The 23150-nt window shown below is 41.1% G+C and overlaps 1 protein-coding gene across 1 annotated transcript in view; it reads right to left on the bottom strand.

Moving 5' to 3' along the window:
* The window catches only part of CMTM8 (CKLF like MARVEL transmembrane domain containing 8), a 37511-nt gene extending 14367 nt beyond the window's left edge, over nucleotides 1–23144 (bottom strand). Inside the window, exon 1 of the mRNA XM_026064212.1 lies at nucleotides 22925–23144. Within this exon, the coding sequence (XP_025919997.1) occupies nucleotides 22925–23110 (186 nt within the window). The 5' untranslated portion in view covers nucleotides 23111–23144. The remainder of the gene's footprint in view (nucleotides 1–22924) is intronic.
* Nucleotides 23145–23150: the final 6 nt, after the last annotated feature.

The following is a 23150-nucleotide window of genomic DNA, read 5'->3' as shown; positions in this document are numbered from 1 at the left end:
TGTTTTTGACGGTCAGTGAAAGAATGGTGTGTTTGTTTGCCCATACAAGAATTATCTGGTAGGGAGAGAAAGCTGGAGAGGAAGAAAGAGAAATGTATGGGGCCAGTTCTTAGAGCATCTGTAATATCAAGGGGCAGCTTGCATACAATACCAAAAACACAGATTTGAAAGGACATGCACCAAAGAACAGATCTATATCCAAGGAGTTGGTTGAGTCCTATATATGAAAATCTTTTTAAAATGTTATAATAAATTAGAGTGTCTGTGCAAAACAACTGCGATAGTTTCATCTTCATAGTGGGCATTACACACATAGCAACAAAACTAAATGCAGGTTAATCTACAAACCACTTGAAATAAGGATGGATTATTTGTTCTACTAAAAAACAAAACAAAAAAACCCAGCAGTATTTAGAAAAATACATTTTTTAATATCTATAGAGGGGAAAAAAAGCCTAAGAGAAAATGTGGTGAAAGCCTATAAATATTGGATAAATCAGTCTAGTCTCAGTCTAGACTAAAATACAGTCCAGCAATTACCTTTGTTTAATTCTGAAAAATCTTTTTTTGTGTTGCAGTTAGAGAAAAGATGATTAACATATTTTAAAACTACTTTTAGAACTGGAAGGACTCCAATTTAAATCAGATTTCTATTACAACTAGGTAGAGATGTAAAGACAACCAAATTCAAAAGAGGTCTCTATCAGCTACACTTTCTAGAGATATAAGATCCCTGTTGAAGCATCTTTGAAATTTCAAGGACCATGTTAGCATACACTTTAATAATCTAAGCAATGCAGTGTCTCAGCCTACTCTTTCCCATTCCCAGTCTCAAACATGTTTTTCACATGAAATATTACAACCAGTTGACAGCAGCCAACCACTACCATCCCTCTCCTCATTACCTATAACATTGTAAATTATTTTTCCTCCATAAGCATTCAGCAGCATCAGCTCCTGGAGACATTTCTTTTCCTAAGAGCTCCTCAGTGGAGGAAAGCTTTGTGATTCACCCAGACTCTCTTCTCGCAAGACAGTCCTGCAGGAAAGAATTTTAGTTCTACATACAGACAAAACAAAACAAAACAAAAATCCTTTGAATTGTGTATGCTACAGCAGGTCGTACACCAGATGAAATAGGATAGTATTTTTTGCTAATAGGGCTTTGCCTTCCTAACAAAATTCAAAAATCCACAGTGCTCACAGAAACATGCCAGTGGTCATAGTGAACATACCAAAGAAGCACTTTATCATTTATTCATTACAAATCTCAGTTACTGTCAAACTGCATAGCAGCTACAGATCTTATATCTCTCTCATCTTCAAAACCATTTTTATTAGTAACAAAAATGTGTAAAATTCACTCTCATTTACTTTCATAGAAATTCTGTAAGTTGTCTGAATAGTTTTTAAATTATTTTTAAGCAACCAATTTCAGTACTGAATCTTCCCACAAGCCTTTAAAGTTTCTGACGCACTCTTGGCTCTGTGGTAGCACCAACAAGCACCCCTCATGAAACAGGAGGGCTTGAAATACTGCCAATGCTAAACATTGCTTAAACRGAGAGCATCTCCTTAGAGATTCTTTTTTTTTTTTTTTTGGATTGCTTTCATGAGAAATAAAACTACTGGAAGCAGCAAAATACGCTCTAGAAGTATACCTTCACTATAGAGTTAATGATATATTTTACTTCAATTTTAGTCCAAATCCAACCACAACCCACACAGAAATACTTCCTGACCCAGGTTTGAAATTGCTCAACTTCAGGCCCACCAGCACACAGCAGTTAGACCCTGGATCGAGATTTTAATTCAATAGGGAACACACCTATTTTGAAGTGAGAGCTCAGCCCAAGTCCTTCAGTTGCTGATGGATGCCAGTGCCTTTCCCACAGCTCCAAAGAGCAGGCAAGTCCTCCCACAAGTCACGCAGTTCCCTGGGAAAGAATCCAAAAGTACCTTTGTGGGGAAAAACAGGGGCCAGGCCTCCCCACCTATGAGTCACTACCGAAGCAGAGGGACATGGTAACACGGGCAGGAATTTGCTGCGTGAATGCTGGTACCCAGATTAGGCTAGTCCTGATGTTTAGACCATGACGCTCATTACCCAGCTCAGCCATGCAGTGAAGATGTACTTAACTGGCTGTGGCACGTGTAAAGAAGGGTATCGGCTTGCCATTACAACTGACTTCTCATTAGGAGGCAGAGCCAATTTGCGAGAGCTCCCAAGAAGCTATAAAGTGTCATTGGGAAGAGCACACCGAGCAGCAAGTTAGACACTTATTCCTAATCGGAATGAGTGCTGCAATACTGCAGTGCTGCCTAGGTGTCAAACTAACAGTATCTGAGCAAAATGTAGTAGCACACCCCCATTTCATGAATCTACCAGCTACTAAAATGAATAAACCATGCATGTATTCCTGCTCCAGCCCCCACTGTTGACTCCACTGACCCCTCTGTAACAAGAAGTCTTCGGTGATACCCTGCTCTGGCTCGCTGTGATTGACATCTGTGATTGACGGAAAGCTAATTCAGGGCTGGGAGACAGTAAAGAAACTGTAGGGTCCATTCCAGCAGCATCTTACAATGCTAAATCGCTGCCTCACCTGAGAAGTATGTGTGGAATGTGAGAGCCTGGAACTAAAACCAGTAATGCAGATGAAACAGAGAGAGATTAAATTAAAAAAAAAAAAAAAAAAAAAAAATCAAAAAAAAAATCAAAAGATGTTTTCTAGAAAACAGCATGAAAATTGTGAAATACTTAGTGCAAAAGTTACTACTTCTTACACTCTCTCAGGAGATTTTGTCTGGGGAAAAATAGTTAGAGGTAGGATAGAGAATATTCAGCAGGTAAACAAGAAATAAAATTGTGCTTCGGTTATAAGTTTTGTTCCATATGATCAAAAAAGTCAAAACAAAACATTAGAAACTGTTAGGAAAGGAATGAAATAATAAAGAAGTCCCCCAAACAGAGCACATCACAGAGCTTCATAAATCAATGGTGTACCCATACGCTGAATATGTTCTGTTCACCTCTCTTTCCTATCTCTAAGAGGATTCAGTAGAATTAAGTAAGGCACTGAAAAAGTAAGGCACGGAAAATAGCTCCTGCAAGAAAAGAAACTTAAATTTGGAAACAAGACAATTCCAATTTTCTTGTGAAGACCAAAGGCGAGTGTGACAGAGGTCTACAGAATGATGGGTGGCAAAAAGAAGAGAAAAAGGACTGGATTAGGCCTCACAATACATGAAGCGTCCAAGYAAATTATCAGGCAGAAGGCTCAAAAACACAGTATTTAACGAAAAATAATAACAAGAAGAAAAAACAATACATAATCAGAATACAGAATCCATTGCCACAGGATGTCATGGAAGCCAAAAACATAATAGGTTTAGCACATTACACAAACTCCCAGAAGATAAGTCAACTCATAGCTACTACCTACACACGACAGCCAAGACGCAGCCTTCAGCTCTGGAAGTTCCTGAACATGCAGCTTGCTAGAAGGCAGAAAAACGCAGCAGGGAAGGATCTGGATATATGTGCTCCCCTTCTTATGCTCTTCCCTAAGTTTTTAATATTAGTCATTATTAGAGACAGACTACTGGCCTAAAGAGACCACTGACCTGATCCATTAGAACGACTATTCGTAGCTTTTGGTTTTAATTTGCCTTACTTAAACCCCAGGAGATCTCGGCAACTGAGTACTGGAAGCCGCAAAAGCGTTAACAGAACAGGATGGGGCTGCTACATGCCACAGGAATTTACCATTCACTTTTAAAGTAGAATTATGAAGAATAACCTGCCATAACGGCAAAGAAACTGACTGGAATTACACCTTGGTAAAATCCATCTTCTCAACAGGGCAGCGGGCAAGCTGCGTTTGATCATTAACAGATCATTACGTGTGCAAAGCATGAAGATTGGTCCTTGTCCCAGGGCGCTTTCCACATTAACGCTTTGGAGGCTGGCTGCGGGCTGCAGGCCGGCGTGCACCACCATTTACTGAGGCCTGCAAATTCTGACTTAACACTTCTGTTTCACCCAAGGACCTGCGCACACACAGGCATTTATACAGGTTGTGGGCATCGCACTGTGCTTACAGATCTACTGATATACGCACCCCAGCTAACGCAGCAGCGGCAATCGTTATCTGCATGGTGGTACCAGAAGATGCAACCTGTTTTTTGCCTGTAACGTTCCATTATTTAACAGAAGTATCTTTTACTGAGGGTACGTTAAGACAGGTCCTTCCCAGGTCAGCAAGGAAGATCTGCGATCAGCGGCTTTGGTAAAACACACAGACCTGCTGCCGCAAGTCAGGATTGCCCCGGTTATTGCTATCGATGGCTTCTTCAGCAGCAGAGTTTACTGGAAAAACAACAAGGGGTGGTGTAAAATGCCACTGAAGGCAAACAGCCTTCCTTAAAAAGCACTTAAAGAAGCACTGCTGCTTCTTATTCGGCCCTCTGGAAGGGCGCTGGGGGAAACGGCTGGAAAGCACTGACCTCCGCAGCTTTTAATCTCTAAACCTGACCTTGCCGCGCAGAGACCATCCAGCCTCTTATCTAGCGATCACGGCAAACGTGAATGAAAGGAACACCGCTACTCCCTTTTCCTTCCATGGCCTTGAGGCCCGGCGATGGAAGTGATTGCTCCCACCAGAAACACCTTCTTACCCTGCAGTCACGACATTGATTTTGAATTAATCTTTCACTGTCCCTACATTTTCCTGACATAGTTGGACCAAGCGGTACTGCTAAGGCAAACATTGTGGGCTGCAGCTCACAAAAAACAGGCGTGCGGGAATTATTCACTGGAATTCTTGTTATGCTTTGCTTTTCARCAGCAGTGAAATGTAAATGTAAAGAAACAGTATATGAGATCCAAACACAACATGATCTGCCTTTTCAGTTACTTAGTATGGAAATTTTCACTTAACGCTGTTTTCAAGCTTGAACTATAAAGCAGACAGTTACTAGGCAAAATAGTCACACACACACACACTATAGATGGGATATGTACTACTTTTTTTTCCTAAAGGTTGTTTTTGTGCGGCCTCTAGATATGTTGTGGGTTTTTTTCGAAACTGTATGCTTGAAGATTTAGTACAAACACCTTCAATTTTAAAACTAGCAAATAAATTCCATATTCTAATMATTTTTTCTTTCTAAAACCCTGGTTATAAATCATCAAGACAGGTGAAACAACAAGGTTAAATGTTTTTGTATTTAACATTCAAGCATTAATGCATTTTGAAGCTCTGGGTAAAAGTTGTAGCTGAATTCTCTAAGGAATAACATTCATAAGTATGGACCTTATTTAATCCTGTCCCCACTCAGGCACTACAAAAGCAAAATTACATCCCATATGACCCATGTATGAGGCACAGTGGTAATTCATTGAGTTGATTTTCATGAGTAGTAACTTCAAATCCATACAACGCCACATGATTTCACTGATTCCCATTGTAAGATACCTCCAYACTACAGAATTCCGTGCAGGTTTGAGAGCTCCTATTGGTAGGGAACATCAACTAACTACTTGGTGGTAGAAGTTAAAGTGCTTGCACTGCCTCTTTAGTGCAACCTAAAATTTTTAAAAAAGAAAAAAAAAAGAAAGAGGAGATCCACACTGGCAGGTGCATTTTGAATTCTAATTTTGAGATTTGAAACTGATTTGAGATTTGAAATAAGAGAAGAAATTTGCTCTCTTCACATTTAATAAGAATTGCTATGGATGCCGAATTTCACAAGAATTGCTATGGATGCTGAATTTCACGTCTTTTCTTGAGACAGAAGGGGTTTCAGAAGTGCCCCCAGGAGTTTTTGGTTTATGTCTTTTGGTAGTTTGGAGGGGGCAGGGCCAGGGACGGGATGACAAGCACAACATACTACTTTTTGCTTGTGCAGGTTTCATGCTTTTTAGCACTGGTTCACAAAGATAAGGCAGCTTTTCTGAGAAGAGCCCAAGGCTTTCAGGTCAAGTACTGGAGACCTATTTCTGGAGATAAAGACCATGATATAGCCCCAGTGCTCTGGATACGATTTCTCCTTTATAATGCACACATGCAAACTGTGAGTGTGCAGGTTTAACCTGCTGCATGCATTGAATACACGCTTGTCTTTAGTACTTTTGAGAAGTGCATTGTGAGGAAATGACTCCCCTTAGATGGAAAAATGAGAAAAAAGACTGACTATTCAGTTAGCTGTCAGTAATCTTTTTCTTTTTTCTGTTACTATTATTTAAACTGGAAATGCTCAAAAGTGAATTTTGCTCCCCTGGAAAGCTACAGGGTCATATGCATCTAGTTGAATGTGTTTTTTCCTATGTGGCTCTTAATTATTATTGTTGTTGTTATTACTACTACTGTTGTTTCTTAATGGAACATGATGGTGGGAAGGGTTTGTTCTTTTGCATTAATAAATTCATACAAGTGAAAAGAGGTCTGAGCTACCCATGTGTTCTTTCACCTTGATCTTGCCTCTTCTGTCTCTCTACAAACTTTTCCCTGGTATGAACTTTTACAGTACTTGATCTTCCTTCCTCCCTTTTTCCCCCAACAGATTTCAAGGGATATAGTTCCTGGGGGTAGAAAAATACTGGCTTCTTAACAAACGGCAATGATTTGTATAGGTTATTTTTAACATTTGGTGTAGCTGTACATCTGGAAACACACATGTGCACACACCCACAAAGAAAATGGTTTTGTCATCTTTTGTACATTAATAAGGAGAATTATTTTTATAACAGAATTCCTAACAATGGTTACTTATGAATTATGACCTGAGATTATTTATGTAGTCCACTTTGTTTAAATAGTATCTATGTTCCACAAGAGAACAATGCTGTATACAGCTGCTTTATTAATAACGTCACTGGCTCTTTRTTGCTATTTTTACATCTCCATCTTCCTGTTAGGGCATGTAAATAGAGATGCCTGTATTTAGTGGACACATGTTATTGTTTCACAAATCTTAGCTGTTACATTACGATATAAAAATAATTACTTCTTTGGGAATAACTTTCATTTTGTCTGATAGTTCTGATACAAAGTCATAAAGCTACATATGATACAATGGAAAACCAAAGGCAGCATCTGCTAAGAATGCCTATTGCTGCATTCTACTTTCATTTAAAGATGAGAAAAAAAGTTAATTGTTCAATCAAAAAAAATTTAGAATGAAAATATCTTTTCATTTCCAGGTGAACAACACAGAAATTAATGTTTCATGATASAGAATTTTTGCTCCCTATAAGAGCAAATCCTCTAATTATCAAGAGCTGAAACTGTTCCCCTTGCCTGACAACAGAAAGCAGAAAACATATAAAAACAGGTCTGCACCCAGACCTGTTGTTGTTTGCCTGTGTAGATGCTTTACTGACCTCTACTTAAGCACCTGTTGACTATTTCTAGATCCAGTCCCATACAGAGGTCCAAACTCAGGAACCGTTATACAGATTTTTAGTTAAATGTTAAAGATTTTAYGAGGACCAATTCATATGTTGTATAAATTCCTCATTGAAAAAAATCTTCTTCCTTATCGGGCAAATTTGTTTCCCTCTATGAATACATTTTGCATAACAACAAAGAAGAACAGCATGGCTATAAATATTTTATATTTGTGTATGCCTTTCTGGAGGCATTTGTGTTCACAGATTTCATAGTAGGAAAGGATCATTTTGGCCACCTGGGCAATGATCCAAAGATTTTGGCTTAAAACATGCTCTTTAGAAAGAGATCCTGTCCTGATTTAAACATGGCACATGATAGAAGGATTCACCTTGACTCTACATAAACTGCCGTAATGCCAATTATTATCATTGTTGAAAACCTCAGCTGCGGTTCTAATTTGAATTTGTCTAAAATCAGTTTCCAGTCATGCAGTTCCATACATTTCATTCACATAGATTCCAGTCATTAATGCTCGGAAAGCAGTTTCAGGTGCAAAAGCAACTTTAAGATAGAGAATTCTATGCAAGTGAAAATATTAATGCCAATGGAATAAAATTAATTGGACAAACATGTAAACAAACACCGTGGTTCCATCATGCTTTTAGAGTTGTCCTTGTTACAGTGCCCCATAACTTTATTTTTAAAGTTTGGAAGAGAAAAATCCACAAGTCTGAAGAACTTCCCACAACCAGGGTGCTCCCTGTGGTAAATACTAGAGTGGCGCATACAGCATAAGAGAGCAAAGCAAAAAGCTCAGTGGGACACCTGACACTTGAAATTCAAACTACCGAAGTCATAAATTAAGTGTATATGCCTGTGTGTGTGCCAGGGTATAATGTTCTGCAACTGCTTCAATGGGCCTTGTGTAAACAAAGAACAGAACAACTGGCTATAAAAGTCAGCTTTCTAGTGCAAGGAAAAGAAATCTGCAATCAAGAAAAAACAAAAGATTAGGGCCTGAGGGCATTGGTTTATTCAGGCTTAAATAACCGAGCAGAAATGACTTAATGCCCTCAGAGGTCTGCTTTGCTTTCCTGTCAGAGGTTGCTTCCCCGCACGGATGACAGAACTGCACACAAAGCTGCGCCTGAATTACTGCACTCCAATGCCCAGCATAGCAGAGGTAAACAAATCACTGGTGTGGGCTACCACCGTACGCTGAACTGTGAACTGCAGCGGACAGCAAGGCATGGAAACCTTCTCAACCATCCGCATTTGACAGCTACTAGCCTGAAATAAGAGCTTCTAAATTTGCTTCCTGTAGTAGGTAAACACAGAAAAGCCACGAAACAAACAGGAAAAGGTCCTTCTTGGCTGCTGCTCTCACCGGGTGCGCTTACGCTTCCCTGTCCCTGCAATGCAGCTGATAGAAGTGGAGTATGCATGAAACCCCCTAATCTGTCTCTAAATCTGATTTGCCAACACAGCTCAGGCAAGCAGCAGGGGAACAAAAAGCCAATGTAGCCATACCACCTTCTCACAGCATGCCACAGATTTTGGAACTGCTGCAAACTACTGGCATTACCATGGATTAGTAGATGTCCCACTCTTGAAAAAGAAGCATTTTGAGCAATCACACACCACAGTGGAATATTATTCCCCACACATTCCCTTTCTGGCTCTTGTCAGGCACGGCACTTTCCTTGGGGAGACAAGTATGTTACTAACATGAAAACCAATCCAAACCGCACACGTATCTAGTAAAGCCCGCTGATGTTCCTAGCGCAAAGTGGTATTTTGTCCTAAAGAAGTCGGGCAAATCTGTTCACCATGAGATCTAAACATTGACCTAAAATTTTTATTTTATTATGCTTGCTCTCCACCTCATCCTGCTCTGTCCCACCCCACTCCTCCATGACAGTCTCTGAAGCCGAGTCAGCCGATCAGACCATTTGGCAACGTTTCAGGGTATGGCCTCCTGCATAAGCGTAGACTAAGTTGTGAACCAAGTGGACAACGGTACTACACTGTTAACCATCAGCAGAAGAGCAAGATAGATAACTAGAGGGCAGCCACCTTGTCACCCTTTCGCACTGAATTTGCAAGTGCTTGCAAGCCAACAGCCCCTGTGGCTTTCAGATCAGCTTTCGTCATGGTTTAAGGTATCAGCAACCACGATTGGGTCAACTACTGGGTCAGTGGAGGCAGCTATGACCTGCAAAGGCAGGCAGCTGACAGTACCGAAGTCCAAAAATGCAGCCATTAACTTTGATGAGGGCTATCTGCTTGTGAGCTGCACTTCACTAGCAGCAAGTTTACAGGCTGAAGGGTCGGCTTTGGTCTAATAGCAGGCTCCATTCCCACCTATAAGTGTTTTTTATGAAAATCTAACCCTTTTTCTGTAGCATTATTTATATTATACCATCCTCAATACATACAACCAGCTGAATCATATTTACTTAGTTAATTTCTGCTTCCACCTTTCCCCTCTCCTTTTTTGCAAATTTGGATCACAGCTTTCTACCCAGTATTTTCTTCCTTAGAATTACAATAGTACAGATAAAATAAATAGGTGTCACCAGTCTTACATAAAAACATTCTTTTCAAGCATTTCAGTTACTTACCTCCCACTCAGAAGTTCCTGTTTTCCCACTGAGTGGGTAAGGGAAGGCCATAAGCCTTAACAGTGACATTGTGGCATTTTGTTTAAAAGCCTGTGTGCAATCAGTGATATTTAGCACATTTGCCCCCACCTCAAAGCATTATATTAGTTGTTTCAAACCAAAGAGGGAAAAAAAATCTTTAGAGTATTCACAAAAATGACTGCAAAAGTAGTATTTTACAGGCGCCCCTTTCTTCAAGCTACCAACTATTCCTACATCAAAACACTCATATTTTTCTAACCTCACACCTCAAAAACTCACCCTTCCATGATGAATGTTGTGCAAACACAGACATATAAAATATACCTTCCAACTGCAGACAATATGACAGGTCTCAGCAAACAGAACCATGAAAGTAGAAAGGAATTTAACTACTGAAAGACATCAGTAGCCAGGAGCTTTGCTAGTTCACACAAAGGAAAAGGGAGGACAAGAGCATGCATAATGATTTGCCTTTGATACAGGAGAAGGCACATGTCTGATGATGAAGCGATAAGGCAGGAGAGCCATTGGGTGCATACATTTGCTGGTCTGGAACATGTTTAGATTGACGTTTGTGATGTTGAGCTGCTTTGACACCTAGGATTTAATAATACCATGAGGGATATGGTGATGTGGGTGTAACAAAATGATTAACGTTTCATCCTGAAATGAGATACTTACTTGTACTGTGGCATGCGCGACTACAGGGAGCTTTAAAGAAATATGTAAATTAGACATTTGGGTCATAAAAGGGCAAGGTTGAGGAATGGACCTGCACAGCTTCCCCTTTTGCTATCTATCAGCTACTCTGTTCAAGCCAAAGAAACTTTGTGTATGAAAGGGATAAACAACTGATAGCAAGACAGTGCTCTACAGGAGTGTTTGGGGGATCTTAGTAAGAAAAGTATTTTAACTATGCCTTTAATTTTTGCTTAAGTCAGTTTTAGTACAGTAGGTCAAACACAGAAAAAGTAAAAAGTTTTAATTGGGCCCCTCTAATCTCAATCTAATTTGATAATACCTTCACACAGAGGTATCGGAGAGGAAAGGTCTGAAGGGAGGTGATCTCTTTTATTGCAGGCAAGAGAGACAACCGGAGCAAGCTGGGCACACCAGCTTTTCTTCAGATCCCAGCAGAAGAAACAATGGAGACGAGCGTCCCAGATGCTAACAAGCAAATAGGAAATGACTGTCGGAAAGAAGCTGTTGATTCTTAAGAGGCGACAAACAATACGAGCGCTCATTAGCGTATACAAACTTCTTGGAAACTACGTTTTCATGTTCATTTTATTTCATGTGCGGAAATCTTGGGATGACCCAAGTCAATGGGAAATTTGCAACAGGTTTTAAMAGCATTAAGATTCATTATAACCTCATCTTCCTAACAACACTGTTTGTGTGCCTTAGATCTTAGTCTGAATTCATTCCCATCAATCCGTTTGGATTCTGTCTGCACCTCCTCTCAGCGCCACCTGCTTTGTGTAGGCTCCCTATATAATGTTACAGAAACAGCGGCCACTGCAAAGAGAAATTTTATGTTCTTTTAAAATGCACTTCTCCACAATTTTTATTTAAAATGAGACCTGAATTGATGAGGCATTCTGAAAAATCAATAGAAAACACTGAGTTTCAAAGTGAAAATGACTTTAGACATACTGGGTTTTTTGAGGCTAACATTTGATTATTTAGCTTAATAAGAAAGTGAAAAATAGCTTGTAACCAAGCTTAGAGAATTCCATCTCATTTATTGCTGTGTACTCTGTTTAATTTTAACTTGACCTGGTAAAACACTGTCTAAGAGTCCTCATCTCACCTCTAACACATTATCTTGCCTTGCTTACTCCAGGCAAACATTTGCTAGATAGTCCTCTGTGACCACAGAAAGAGAATGCCCAGGTCTTTGTGCAAGTGTCTGCTCATGTTTTATGACTGCCAAAGTCTAGAAAGAAATCCCAAATGTGAACATGTTTGGAAACCTTATTCTAGTGGCTAAGATTCCTACCCTTACTTTTTTGCTGAGAGGACAAATGGGGAAACTTCTTTAAATATACTGAATGGAACGATGAAGGTGTAAGCAGTAACATGAAAAGTTGTTGGTCATTCTTGCACTCTTTGCAAGTCTCATAGTTCAATTATAGTTCTACAGGCTTGTGTCATATTCTTAAAACTGGTTTTACACATCTTTAGAGAAAATTACGTTTTTGCTAGAAGGGAGCATGTAAGTGTCCGTTTGCTTTACAGATCAGTTGTTTCAAAAGCATATGTTCGCAGTATACCACCTCGCTATATGAATTAAATTCTCCAAGAATGGAAGTCATAACTCAAGCAGATGAACACACCACATGAGACTCTGTCTCTTTTCAAGTGGGTCATTAGTTTCCTCTTGCACATTCCCTTTTAAAGTCAAGTCCCATTAACTCAAGAATTAACTTGAAACCGTAAAATTGGGATTGTGACTTTTTCTTTTTTTTCCCCCAAAACTAAATACAGTAATTTCTCAACGACAGCTATTTTTCTGTCCTATAGGAATTTAATTTGGCATTCAGACTTTGACATTAGTCAAACTYTTATGCTTTAGGAGAAGAAAAAAAGAACGCTAATAATGTATCTATTTGTACTGTACTATATCTTAGTAACACCACAGGGAAGGAGAAATATTTTCATCCTGGAGGTCAACCGGCGCTCTACAATGGTAAATAGCTGTTGTAACTCTATCATGCAGCCCAATGAATAATGCTTATGCACACAGCAAGGCTACAAACTGTAAATCAGAGATCCCAACAGAGATCCTTCTTTTCCCCATATCCTGATTTCTTATATTTAAGAACTTTTTAGCTTTTTCTGAAATCTTTCATTGAGATCACCAGAAGGTAGTGGTAGACGTGACAAAAAGCAAGGCTGTCCAACCTGCCATATGCCTATGGCATTTATGATTAACTCAGCCAAAAGCATTTGTTCAAAGAAAATCACTTTTAGCAATACAAGAACCAAACATGTCAGTTTTCACTAATAACCTCCTAAACCACTTTATTAGTATTTGTAATACCATTTTCAAATACTACAGTATTTTATCATAATTTTGTCCACCTACAGTTTTATGAAACCATTAAAGACAGACATCTCATACTGAGCAGAGCCTGTTCTTTCAGTTGTCTCATACTTCCTATCAAAAGACCCTGTTTTGCCAAATTCTTATGGTAAAAGCTGCTACTTCTGTGTTAATTATTTGTGTCAAGTCTCAAGAAGAAGGGTTCAGATGAAGTTCTTGCAAAGCAGGCCTTGAGCAAGTTGCCCAGAGCTGCTGGGCAAGAAGACTTGAAGGAATGAAGGGGGGGGGGGGGAAAGTAACTTAAAAAAAGGTAACTGTGACAAATAGGCAGAGGAAAGGTCAGGAGAGAGACAGATACAAACATACGTGAAAATATCTTCTAGTTAAGTATGCATCCAAGATTTTGCTTTCTCCCTATTTGCAAGCCTGCAGACTTGCTCCCTGCATGCTACTCAAGCCCTGCTTTCACAGGCTTTATTTCCATGTTGGCTCTTTTAAAGCACTCACAGGTCTTTATTAAACTATTAAACATGTTTTTGTGAGATAAGGAAGCACAGTAAGCCCATTTTACAGGCAGTGCACTAAAATTAAAGGTCAAAAGTACCTACTAATTTTAGTTGCCAAATTTTGATGGAAAACTGTTTTTTTCACCACAGTGCTTAACATGGCACTGCATTCTGTCTCTTCAGAGCATAGCTCCTACTGGCTTAGGCTGCAGCTGGAAATAATCATTTCTTTTGCCCCTCAGATCCAAAGTCAGGGATCCAGAAAAAAGAAAAGGAAAAAACACACACTGAAATGTCAGGCTTAGTTGCTCTATCTAGCATCACACAGGAATGCAGGAGATAAAAATCATTTTTTCCAAGAAAGCGATTAGCTAGGAGACCATCCTTTCTCTTTGAGTAATCCCTTGCCTTACTCGCTACAGGCCTCCCCCAGTGTTGTATGCAAATGTCCTCATTCATGCCCAGAAAAACTGTCCTGCACAATGACTGTGATGGCACTTCCTTGACAAAAATAGCATGTGCTCATGCTGCTTTTGACAGGACTTTAACGTCTACGCACCAGGCAATACCAAACCCACACTGCCAGAGCAAACCTCAGCGCTGGCACTTCTTAACTTCCAAGTCCTTGAGCTTATGACCTAATAATGTTCTTTTAATGGTTTTGTATGTGCCTATACACCCATAAGCTCTTTGCCACAGCATATGAAATTACTGGCATAGAGACACATTATGGTTTAAAAATTAAACTAAAACCAAATAAATGCAGATACTGTCATTTAGGGGCGGGGGCTCCCCTTCCCCCCCCCCCAATAATTTAATAAAAACACGACCCTCCCCAGCACACGTTGTAGTTGTTCTCTGAGCCTACAGGAGACAATTGTGCATTTGTTTTTGCTTTCCAATTCCACAGCAGTAGTAGCAGGCATCAAACCTTGGCTTCACCCTCCCTTTGCCTGATCCTTGTCAGAGTCTGCTCTGCCAAGGCTGTCTCCAGTCTGAGACAGGCAAGGCTGATTTTATCAGTGGAAGAGTCGTTTTAAAGACACATGGCAGAGGTTTTCTTTTGTTGGAGGCTTTTTTTGGTTGTTCCACTGCCCCCCTACACTTAAATCCTGCCTGCAACACACTGTTTCTCCCCTATTTCCTCGTACTTCTGCCAAAACTGCAGCATTCAACTTCTTATCTGCTGCAGGAGCTGCAGTCTTGGGAATAGCATTCCTGATGAATGAAAAAAGAGGTAGGATGCTGCTAAAATACACATAAAGGGGACTCTCTAATGTAATCAACTATACACACACACGTGCACACACACATAAAGGAAAAGAAAGGGGACCCTGTTGCTGGCTGCCCAGTTTCCCAGCTAAATAAATAGAATCTGTGCCAAACAGTGTCACCTTGAGTTTCTTTAAATCCAGGCCTGGACAAAGCAGTCCCATTTGAAACTGATGATACAGATAAGTCACGTGTTCAGGTATTTGGTATGAAGCAGGGTTCTTGACAGGGTTTTCAATTTGTGCACATCAACTAAAGCCATCAAGTGAACACAAACAGCAATTGCCAGAGTATGATCAGAGAGACTGTTTTCCCCAAATGGTCTCTTTCTACTCCTAACTAGGATTTTTTCAATATATCTGTTTTTTGTAACTTGATTATGATATATCCAAAGACTGTGACAACATCTTGCTGATTTTTATCATGCTTAGTTCATTAGCTCAGTTCACCTCAGTTCTACAAAACCTCGTTTTAGCACACTTCATCCTGGACCAAAAACGTGGCTACCCAGAACAAAGCGCGGAGTGGTACAGCCTCCCTCTAATGGCACCAGTTTGTTGAAACTGTGTTTTGCTTTGAAAGCTTTGTCCGATCCGTGTCATCTGCACACCCATACCTAGCAAAAAACATCAGTGTAAACACTCAACATTGTGCTCTAACTCAGCAAAAATGTGGTCATGCCCAGATCCCTATAATGAGGTGATCTGGGAAAACCTGGACATGCTATTAATGAACATGCAACCAAAACCCCAGCCACTTTCAGTTTGCCAACAAACTTAACACCAAGCCCTCCGTGGACCTGACCCAGCTCCTGCTGAAAGCTGTGACTTGATCCTTTCCTTCCTCAGGCCCTCCTTCGCCAGAGCCCCAATTTCAGAGGTAGGTGGGTCAGCGCTAACAGTTTTCACAGGAGCTGGCTCAGGCTACAGCTGAACAGCGCTGCCTCGTATAACGTCTGATCAACTCTAAAATTTATTTGCTGTTTGACCCTACAAAGAGGGCTTGGTGCCCTCTCCAAGGGCACAATTTCTACTGCTTCCCTGGACCTGGAACAAGCGCAGAAGTATCACACTGTTACAATATGTACTTTATTCAAAAGAAAAATGAAGCTAGAAGAAAATACACACACACACATATATAAAAGCAGGATCATTAGAAACTGAATTTATGGTACTGTTATTCCCAGGAGAGAACAGCAGACTGAACGAGAACACACTCACCAAACAAGGGGAGCACGTCATAACTCCTGCTACGCTTTCAGTTCAGAAGGGCTCCGAATCCCTACGAGAATTTTTCTTTGGTTTTGAGAATTCAATCTTTAAGAAGAAACCTTTTGCCGAGGCTGCTCCGGCTCTGCATGGGCACCGTGGGATGGAGGACAGAGCGGGCACATCAGCAAGCTCTGCAAGTATACGGGAACGCTCTCGGCATCCCAGGGCGGGAGTGAAGGGCACCTGCCGTTAAGGCAGAAGCAGCACATTGCTAATGGTTAAAACCAGCTGTCAGAAACCTGGGAGCCATTTACAGTCTTGCAAGAGACCTGCATGACTCAGTCAATTAACCTTCTGCGCTCCTTCCCTTCCCTGCTCACCCTCTTGCTACACTGCAGGCAAATATACTATATTTCCTTTGTCCTACGTGGCACTGAGAAGCTTTTTGATAGGTACTCACTACTTTAAGATCCTTTCACTGGAGGTCTTAACAGTGTGTAATAAATCATTACAAGGGGAAGGGAGAATTTCTAGTGCAGAAAGAGGAGAACAGAACATGAGGTGAGGGGGGCAGGGGAAAAACCAGAAAAAAGAGAAACAGCCAAGTCCAGGATTTGTATTCATTTTAGGGCAAAAAGTAGCATCAGAAATATCCATGTTTTGCTGTATCTGACAATACCACCGTCAACTCCCTTCACAAGCAGCTCAGTTCCCATGGTACAATTTCCAGGTACGTTGGACTTGTATTAAAAAAAAATATATATATATATATAGCTTCCATAATATTTTTTATTGGACCAGCTGGCATAGTTGGAAAAACAAGGCAGTTTTCAGGGATGCAAGCCTAAATTTTTCCAACAATATCACAAGCCTTTGTCCTCAGACCACAACGGCTCCAGCAAAATACCTCTGCGCTCATCGGCACATGAGTCATGCTCCCAGGCACAACAGCTCTCCAAAGCCAAGCGCCTAGGAAGCTGCACCTGTTCCATTAGAAATAATGGGAGGACTGCGTGTTTCTCTTCACCAACATAGACCCAGGTGACCAAATGCAAAAAAAAAAAAAAAAAAAAAAAAAAAAAAAAAAAAAAAGACTTTTGGGTTGTGTAGGAATTTTTGTAGGTACAAAAAAAAAAGAGAGAGATTATTTTCTAGAATTTGGGAGGGGTGAGGGAGAAGGAATGTCTATTATATTCACTATCCATCCAAGAACAACATTTATGTTTAAGTATGCCTTCAAAGCATTCTTCTCATGAAGAAATAAGGACATTTCACACATATTCCACCTTAACTGTGAGGTATTGAGAATTTTTTGCATTTTTGACCTTTTGTAAAATGTTTGTGTTCAATTTGAGAGGCATTTTTGCTTTCTTATCATGTCGATCCTCACATTGCGCTTAGAGCACATGCCACACAACACTTTTCAAAGCTTCTGTTTTCTTGTGTGTCACCCAAACAATCCTCTCTTCCCAAGGAAACACCCTGATCTCATCCAGGAAACCCAAGACCTTTAAGGAAACAGAACTTCAAACAATGATACGATCCTCAAGGAAGATGGAAGTCATGTAGATGTGCGTATCCACTAGACCAAGGACAGTGTGGGCTAGCGGGGGAATGACTGCATCAAAAAAAAAAAGGGAGAACCGACACTTTACTTTGGTGAGAGTTTGGTCTGATCAAGAGTGAAGGAGAATGCCTYGACTTCACTCTGTGTATTTTCATATTCATATGCAGAGAGACAAAGCTACTGGATGAAACGATCGCCTAGAACAGGATCACCTTTTTCAGTGAGTAATTCAAAACCAGGCATTTTAACCCAAGCTTGTGTACATCTCTTCTAGGCAAAGCACTTTTTCAGCACATCAGAAGGTGCCTCAGTGCTGTCAGCTTCACGCAAGCAGAGATGCTTCAGCTGGAGTAAAAACTGAATTATAAAAACAAATAAACAGAACACTCTCTTGTTCCCGAGAGGAGAAAAAGCCTGGCTACTACTCAGGTGAGGAAAGGGGCTTTATGAAGCTCCCTCGGTGTTTCTGAGGGCTATTCCAAGAATTCTTGGGTGCAGGAGGAGCATGGTATCTATAAGGCCATGTCACATACACAAAACTCTTAACAGCAGTCAGAGAAAGCATAAGACTAAGAAGAAAATGCTGACTGCCTGAAGAGCTTTAAAAATAAAGTACAGTTTTTACCTTTGAGCTTTTTCACAGTAGATGCTCCCACTGTATTATTTCTGTTGTTATTAACATTTATATTATTTTGTTCTTAACTAATTTAAAACCTGAAAGCCTGTCAAAGATTTTTATGCCTCTCAAAAAAAAAAAAAAAAGAAAAAAAAGAAAAAAAATTCTATTGAACCAAAAAGATAGTTTAATAATCTGAGGCTCACTACTCTATCAGAATAAGAGAATCCAACAAAATTTCTTTTCCAATTAAGCCCTTAAAGGTCTTACATTTGAAAAGGAAAGAAACAGTGATAAAGAGAATTTCAAAAATTGTTCTTTCTTGCCCAGAAATGAGGGTTTGAAACATAATTTTATGTGGTGCCAATAATTCAAATAACCTCATATCAGGTTTCTAATTCAAGTACATGTCTTATTCTGGGCAGTAGTATATCAAAGAAACGTGACTGTAATAACAATTTACTGAAAATTACACCATCRTAAGTTTTCACTTGCAGCTATAGCATAACAACCTTCCAAACCTTTTCAAGTTGTGTAGTGTTTGTTTTTGTTATGGACAAATAGCCATCACAAACCTTAAAATTACTAGGGCAAGCGTTAAGAGAGATATGGTATCTAGCAACACACTGGTGTGAAGCAACAACCTGAAGGAATCAGTGTAATCATGCTAGAAAGTAAATATTTTTATAACTACATCCATAGCAACCAGAAAACTCTCCACTTCTGCAAAGTGATCCATAATGCTTGACTTGAGAAGCTGATTTAAAGCTCTGAGGAGGCATCCCTAGCCATCATTTATCTTACCCATAAAAAACCCAGGAAGACAAATACATAGTCTTTCTAGGCCATCATCCTGTACAGAAAAGAAACACTCAAAAGACATCTCTGGAAACTGCTATACTTGCTTCTTTTGAAAACATAAAATCCTCCTTTTTGGCGGGTTATGCTATGGGAACGAGTATCCATCTTTTTCTACAGGATATAGTTTTACTGCAGTGTTAAGTCAGGCAATTGACATCTGAATCAAAGACTTTATGCACCACCACTTACCTCTTATATACTATTCACCAACAGATCTCAATGTGCCTTACAAAGGTTTCTACCACTCTTCTTATTTTATGAATGGAAAAATCATTCAGAGAAATTACAGATACGCAGATAAATTAAGTCAGTTGTCAATAACCACCCAGACAGCTAAGACCAGTGAATCCAGGTCTCCCGAGGGGCAGGCCACTGCCCTGTGCAACAAGCATGGTTACTTCTGTATGTAGCTAATTTGGATTAGCCGCCGTGCACCAAAGCTGTGTTTTATGCCATTCCCAAAGCCTTTCTTGGAAATCCAGCTGCATTTTCTACGGTTCTTTGCACTGAAATAAGCTGACCCCTCTACATTTCTTTCCTAGTGAACAGCGGGACACTTGCCTGTCCCCTTGTCATGGAGACAGATGTAAAAGGCAATGGAAATCTGTCAGCACCAGGTAATTTAGCCAACGCTTTCGGCTGCCGCCCTGCGTTCATTCATACTAGGTGTGTGCAGTGCTAGACCAAACAGAGCTACAAAAGTTAAGCTGAACCAGGCCTGGGCACACAAATCTGTTACTGCTGAATAAGCACAGACAAGCTCATCCCTGATTTATGCTGGCTTTAAGCCCACTACATAAGGATGGATAATACCTGACCTGTCATAAAACCCATCTTTACAAAGTTAACTCATTCTGAACAAATTGGAACCAGTAGATGGAGTTAATAGCAGACCAGGGTTTGCAGCATTGCAAAGAATCTCTTACTAGGAGCCGTTTGTTAAAGCTGAATTTACTGTGCCATTAAATCACAGCCTCAGTGCAAAAGTAAGCAGGTTACCAATCCAAGTGGGAATCTACACAGCAGTTAACTCATTTTCACAGCACCAAAACTAGGGAGGTAGGGGCAAAATCTGAGCAAGGTCCTCCATTTAAGGGATCAGAAGACTTAATACATGTGGCAACTTAGTGTTTTTCCATTCTCTTTGCTAGAAAAATTCCACGGGGGTTGCCCTTTACAGCTCCAGTTTCAGAACCAGGACTCACAAACTGTACTCTGCTTGTTGCGTGTGTGCTGTTGACTGACAGCACCAATAATCAAATATTTATGCAGTCCCACAGTGCTATCAGAACACTTAGCGTTCTTGTTTAAAGTCCCTGGCTTAGCTTTAACATAGCATCCTAATGAATGTGGAGCTCGGCAGATGAACAGCTGCAACAGTAAAAGATGTTACTAGAAAACAGTCATCTTCCCTGTCCGTCCTGTGGTTATCTGCAGAGCAGGTCCAGCAGGAGCAAAGGTGTTGCTCTTACCATAGCTGCTGCAGTTCAGAGCCTGGTGTATAAACTGAAAATGATCTATCAGATYGTGAACTCCTGACACTGAAATACGGATACACATTTGAGCCTGTCCCATTTACAGATTTGCAACTTCTGGCAGAAGGACAGCACTGACAGCTGATGAGGGTCAGTAACACCTTAAACAGCCAAGCTGTGCCAGCAAGTCACAACTTTCAGATGTACAGGATGATCAGAACAGGCAGGAACTGACCGATTTAGTGCCAGTTTTGATATATGGAGCTGGTGTAAAGCTAGTCATGTTCCGCCAGAGCACATTTCCTCTTGGAAAAGAATGAACATACAAACCTGGTGGTGATGGCTTGACCAAAATCCAATGCCTTGATAAACAAATAAATACACACACACACACACACACACATATATGTACACACACACAAAGTCAATCATTTCTTTCAGTAACTAGTTTATTTCAATTAATTCCACCTCAAGGTATTCATTAGTGTATTTTTATTTTGCCTTAAAATCACAGCACAATTACCCCACCTCCTTTAAAGTAAGTGGGGTTAAGAACACGCAGTATTGCCTCAAAGGCACTATCTAGCAGTGTTTTATTGCTGTATGATCTGCTTTACTGCTTTTACCTTTATATTAAAACTGTCCTCCCTCCTCTCAGCTACATCATCACAAGCCCATATAAGTTCACCTACATTAGAGACTTCTGTCAGCTCAGCTGAGCTGGCCAGGAGCCGCACATCTTCACACTGCTGATCCATACAAATACACAAGTGGAAGCCTGTAGTGGTGACATAACTCTGCACTAGTCTGTCATGTAGCTCTGAAGCTGGTAAGTGTTTTCTCACTGAAGCACTTGTGAAATTCAAAACCAAAACTGGCACTGCCATATCTAGGGACCCACGCACCTCAAAAAGGCAGCAGAAGAATCCCCTTATAATTATTTTAGGAGTCATGAATGGCTGATAAAAAACAAAGTCTCCTTAAAAACCATCATCACTGTTTAGAGAGGAAAGCTACTGAAATATCACCACCTGTCACCACAAACTATAAAACACGGTTCCAGTCACCAGTAAGCAAGAGCTCGTCCACGTCTAACAGCTATGTAGCTCAGCGTAAGTGCAGCTGATGTAGCATTCAGAGCCAGGTTGAATATATGACATTCCAACAGGGATTGGGAAAAGCTTTGGGTCTCTCTCTACCACTGCAGCTTGGATTACTGTTCAGATAAAGTACAAGAAAAGTTAAGAATTTTGTTGCAATTAGTTAACCGAAAAAGAATGGAAAAGAAAGCAGCTTTTCCTTTGAAAACTAATAATTATTCATATATCTAGCATAACACTGATATCGAAGCACCCCCTACACCGTACTTAACAACTGAAACATACCTGCTGTGTGAACTACCTGCTAAAGATTGCCAGAATTGCTGTCCACGCTGTCATACAGGTTACCCAGTTGCTAACAGCCGCTGGCTTCCCATGCTCACCACCACTCGCCCGCGTATCAGCAGGCATCTCGCCACACACAGCCTCCTCCCGGCCGCACTGCTCCCACCACAGGTCCCATATCGCACCTCAGCCTAAAGCTTTGCTTGATTCCTTTACTTTGAAGCCGACGAATAACACGGTCATTCCACTGCTGTAGTGAAGCGCAGTGTTTTGAAGCCGTGAAGATTTATCTGTTCAAGTAAGCGATCTTTCCATCGCCAAACTGTCAAACAGGAAACTCAAAAGATCAGTTGGGGCAATCAAGCTTTCTAAGATCCTTAATTATTAATARTGTAGATGAGTAGACAAAACAAATGCATTGTTTTTAAGCAGAGATGCTGCATATCTGCCGCTTAGCACACCGAGAGGTAAGCATTCCCACAGGATAATCCCAGTGCTACAGTGATTTACTACTTAAGGTAAGTAACTAAACCTCACTTTGTCTGACTGCTTATATAGTCACTGGCATCCTGTAAAGGAGGTGCAAAAAATAAAACTGTTAGCAAACCCAAACTGTATTAGTTCGTATCCTGATCGCACAGGCGTATCTTATCAGTAAGAGCATAAAGAAATGTTCTTTATCGATCTGCAAAACGAAGATAAGTTGTGTAATTAACCCTCAGGACACCCCGGGGGAACAGCTATCGGTGTGGCACCCGCTTCGCCTGCGGGCGAGCCCGGGGCTCCGCAGCCGCCGGCCAGCCCGACAGCCCCTCCCCACGCCGCCCGGCCGCAGAGCGACCCCGCGCCCCCAGCGGAACTTTCCGCCTCGGAGAAGGGGGGAGGGGGGTGTGGGCGGCGTTTCGGGGGCTCGGCGGACCCCCCCCCCCGGGGGACTCACGATCTCGGCCACCATGAGGAGCCCGGGCAGGGTGCGCAGGAACTCCCTGTCGTAGGCGAGGGTGCTGGAGCTGCCCGACAGGTTGGCGGTGAAGGAGCTGCTGGTGGTGGTGACCGTGTGCGAGCGGGGCCGCGGCGGCAGCGGGTGCTGCAGCGGCGGCGGCTGCTGCTCCCGAGGCGGCTCCATCGCGGGCAGCGCCGAAGCCGGCGGCGCCGTCGCAGCCCGG

This window comes from Apteryx rowi, unplaced genomic scaffold, assembly GCF_003343035.1.
Source record: "Apteryx rowi isolate R43461 unplaced genomic scaffold, aptRow1 scaffold_210, whole genome shotgun sequence".
Lineage (NCBI taxonomy): Eukaryota > Metazoa > Chordata > Aves > Apterygiformes > Apterygidae > Apteryx > Apteryx rowi.
This window is presented reverse-complemented; position numbering and strand designations above follow the sequence as displayed.